At 30.9% G+C, this 4,305-nt stretch overlaps 1 protein-coding gene across 2 annotated transcripts in view; it reads left to right on the forward strand.

The window, feature by feature from the left end:
• Positions 1-4,305, forward strand: part of LOC106459561 (CREB-regulated transcription coactivator 3-like) — a 57,235-nt gene that overhangs the window by 6,934 nt on the left and 45,996 nt on the right. For both annotated transcript variants that reach the window (XM_013919187.2, XM_022386067.1), the window contains exons 3-4: positions 31-150; positions 3,537-3,607. In XM_013919187.2, coding sequence (XP_013774641.2) covers positions 31-150; positions 3,537-3,607 — 191 coding nt within the window. The remainder of the gene's footprint in view (positions 1-30; positions 151-3,536; positions 3,608-4,305) is intronic.

Below are 4,305 nucleotides of genomic sequence, written 5' to 3' on the forward strand. Positions count from 1 at the left end.
GCAATATTAAGAATATGATATTTATTTCAGGGAGTAGCAATGAGATTGGAAGATGGAAAGCAAGCTTATGATCTAAGTGAAAGATTGGATGTAGACCGAACTAGGCAGTTTTGTTCACAGGCATTAAGACAAATTGGAAATGATAAACAGGTATTTCACAGAATAATATTTTTAATTATTGTGAAATGTTTCTGTACATGAATAATAATAATAATACATTTAACCTAATAATATATCTAATCACAGTACAATACTGTTTTCACCGAATGGTTTTCAAAAGTTATGGATCATGCAGTAGAAAAGTTACTGTACTACTGTAATAGAATTGCTCTGTTCAGTGACATAAGTTCACAAATTACGAACAATAAACCTGTCTCTTGTGTAAATCATAGTTTCAGATATCTTAATACAATTTTCTTGTAAATTAATCACTAGTATCCTTTGGTACATATTTCATTAATTTGTAATGTACAGATACTTAGTGCAGTTTCAGTTTGAGAGATTATCAAGAAATTATGTATCTTTTGAGCTTTATGCACAATTTAATTTTTACATTTTTTTTCTTACTGATAGTTTTAAACTGCATTCCCCGTAATATTCAGCCTATTTTTGATTTGTAACTAATAATGAGAATGAGATCACTTGTTTTCCAATGAATTTTGAGGAGCTGTTTTAATGAATTTGTAATAACATAAAGTTGGATTGAGGATTTTTTACCCCTTTTTATTTTAAATGTCATAATGCTGAGCTAATCTGTTAATGATTTTAGTGTAATTTCAAGTTGTGGTGTTAAAGTTTGATAAATAATGTATCTATAGGTTTGTTGTTGAAGAAGCATGTAGTTTAAATGAACTGCCAACTGTGTGCATGCTGTAGTATAACTCAGAATGTTAGCCATTTCTACTGGCTTGTCTTTTTTCCAAGCCTGGACTCTAACCATTTACTGAGTGTTACTTAATTAAGCTCATAATGTTTGAAATTTAAATTAAGACAGGAGTTGAATCTATAGAATTAACTATGGTGTATTAAGAGCTATTTTGATGTTGGTTGTATTCATGTTGTGACAATTGGATATCTGTTGTTGGTTTTGGTTAGTAGCCTATATAGTCACCAGAGTCTGATTGTTAATAGGATCTAATTTGTTTTTTATAACTAAATACTAATAGTTAAGTAGTTTTATCGTATGTTTTAGTTACTTGTCTGCTGTTGCCTTCAGGGAAGTCAGGAGGAGGACTATTTCGGTGTTAATATTGGCTGGGATTTAATCCTGGGTCTTCTTAATGGATGTCCAATGTGATATTTACTCAACTGGGGTCTCCCCTATCTTGAATCAAGAAAGTACAGGTATACCTGCTATAACATGTGGAATGTATTCCTACAAAATGACGTGTCATACAAACACGTGTTATAATATGAAGGTTTTTACCCATAGGAACAATGTTATAAGTCAGGGATGCATTCCTGCAAAATTATTTTTCCCTTAAAGTCAATTTTATTAGTGGTATAAACCACTTTTACAACATATATTGATATTCATTAATGTAAAGAAACAAATATTACAAGCAAGACTGGTTATTAAAAATGAATTTTTACTACTCTAACACCTTCTGCTGAATTTTGTTACTTTTCAAAGAAGGAATCCAATGTTGCTTGCTTAGCATTCCAGAAACTCTTGAGTCAATGCTTCTTCGGGTTTTGCGTACATAAACTTTCTGATAGGATTGGCATGGTTGTTTCACAGGATAATTGCATGTATGTTTTGCATTTTTTTGTATTTGAAATCTATGTCACTCCAAATCATACAGCATGTTACAGCAATTCTGGTACTAAAAAATAAACCACGTAACTGCAAATCCGCATTAAAAAATGTCACATTATAGCAGGTATACCTGTATTTTAATGTTTTGAAGAGAGTTATCCAGGTTTTGCTGACATCTATACTAGGTTGACTGAGTGGATTATCAGTTTTAGGCTTCTGTTGACTTTTTTTTCTTGTTTAGTTCATATACTATTATTTTACTATTAAACTAAATCATTTGTTCTTCTCTGACATGATGGGCTATTTGATAGATTGGTATTGTATGTCTATTATACTCCTGAATTCTAACTTTTGTTGATCTCTATGTTTGTTTCTTCGGTCTATTGGAATCTATATTCACAGCGAATGTTGTGTATTTCCTCCCCCAATGGAAATCTTATGGGATACTAACTATTACAATGTTGACTATACATATGCTTTCATTTGATTTCATGCAAGTTTTGTATTACTGTAATATTTGTTTCATGTTGTAAAGTTTCAAATAACAAAAAAAGATGAAAATGGGAGCTATTTAAGATAGATAATACAAAAGTAATTATTAAATTATCAAACGTTTCACTAAATTATAATATTGTATTAAGTGAATAAGACTTATGATCAAGGCTGAAATAGAATAATTATATGCATAAGTTATAGTAACTTAGCATTTGGAATTTTAATTCTAATTGGAGAATACAAGTCTCTCATAGTTGTATATTACAATTAGTAAGCCTATTTATATTTACTACTAAAAATTATAATGAAGTATCATATTCATTGAACCAGTTTGGTTTGAACTTAAAACTAGAAAATGTCAGTGGTGAAAGTAATTGTGATCATAAGAATTAGATCTTAGAACATGAGAAGTTATATTAAGCTGTAAGATGTCACGAAAAGGAGACTTCAAGAAACATTTCTCATTGTATTTCATAAATTATTAATGTAAAATATGCTGAAAGACATCCAGATACTGTTTTTATTATTAATGTGTTTGCATCTGAAATTATTATTTCAGCTCTTAAATGTTTTTTCTAACACATTTTTACTTTGTATGTTTATTAGTCTTAAAATGTGCTAGCATGTTCTTATGAAAACTGGTTTAGTCTACTCTTGTAATTTTGATTATATCTTGACTGTTTTTGTTACACATTTTGATTAATGATATAATTCAAAATTAAGAAAACAAACTTAGCTACTTCTATATAGATAACTTATTACAGAAAAGTCATATAGTCATAAGCAAGCAGGTGGAGTGAATTCATATATACATATATATATGCATGTGTGAGTGTGCGTGTAGAAAATACCTGTATGATACCACAAAATCTCCCGTTAATAATAAAAATAAATGGCCAATATAGCATTTGCTTACACTTATACATTTGATATTGTTTTGCTGTGTATACAAAACTGTTGTTGAATGTCAAGGTAAAATTGGAGTAGTAGCTGATGAGTTGTAATTTCAATAAAAATATTAACTTTTATTGAATTTTGGGCTGGACTAGGCCTTTTGATTAACACACAGGATTATGGATACCAGGGTCCATGGTTTGTGTTCCATTACTGGAAAACCCCCCAAAAAACCTGATGTTCAAATGCCACTGTTTGATTAGAATAGCCTATTAATTGACTGTGGACACTAGTCTGTCAGTTCAAAGTTAGAGATTGTCAGCACAGATAGTTCTTTTGTAGCTTTGCATGAATATCCAAAACAAACCAATCTTATTATTTTTTTCAGATGAATGATTTTATATTGACAAGTGGAGGTCAAGCATACTTATCTCCACCTATTGATTCAAACTGGAGAAGGTGAGAAATTTTTTATATGTACATACCATATTTGACATGCATAATTTCTCTTCTAATGATATAAATATTTTTTTATTAAACAGTCCAAAAGTACAATGAATAATGCCATAGATGTAATCCTACTTGTTTTGCCAGTTGTGCTACATATTTGGCTTTACCCTTCCTCTTTATTTTTAGTAGTTCAGTCTCTAGTGTAATGGATAATATTGTAGATTCCAAACTACTGTATCGGCCCGATTATAAGGTGATCTCCAATATAAGGCAACCCCCATTTTCAGAAACCAAAGGCCCCTTCCCCCTACTCTAGCCTGTCACATTCCTGAATGTCCAGATAGCATTTGTCTATGCAACTGTGCCAGATGTTTGCTCAAAGGCCATCGCTAATTCTTGCAACTAATCTACTTGCAGGCTGATCAGTTATAGTATTGATTTTGCAGACATAAAAAAAAAGATGCTATGACACTCAATGTTTTTTTTTACATGGTTTCTGAAAATGGGGGTTGCCTTATATTGGAGATCACCCTATAATCGTGCCAATACAGTAGTTTGGAATCTACAATACTACCCCCATTTTCAGAAACCATGTAAAAAAAAACATTGAGTGTCATAGCATCTTTTTTTTTATGTCTGCAAAATCAATACTATAACTGATCAGCCTGCAAGTAGATTAGTTGCAAGAATTAGCGATGGCCTTTGAA

The sequence above is a fragment of the Limulus polyphemus genome, unplaced genomic scaffold (genome assembly GCF_000517525.1).
Source record: "Limulus polyphemus unplaced genomic scaffold, Limulus_polyphemus-2.1.2 Scaffold628, whole genome shotgun sequence".
In the NCBI taxonomy this organism is placed as follows: Eukaryota; Metazoa; Arthropoda; class Merostomata; order Xiphosura; family Limulidae; genus Limulus; species Limulus polyphemus.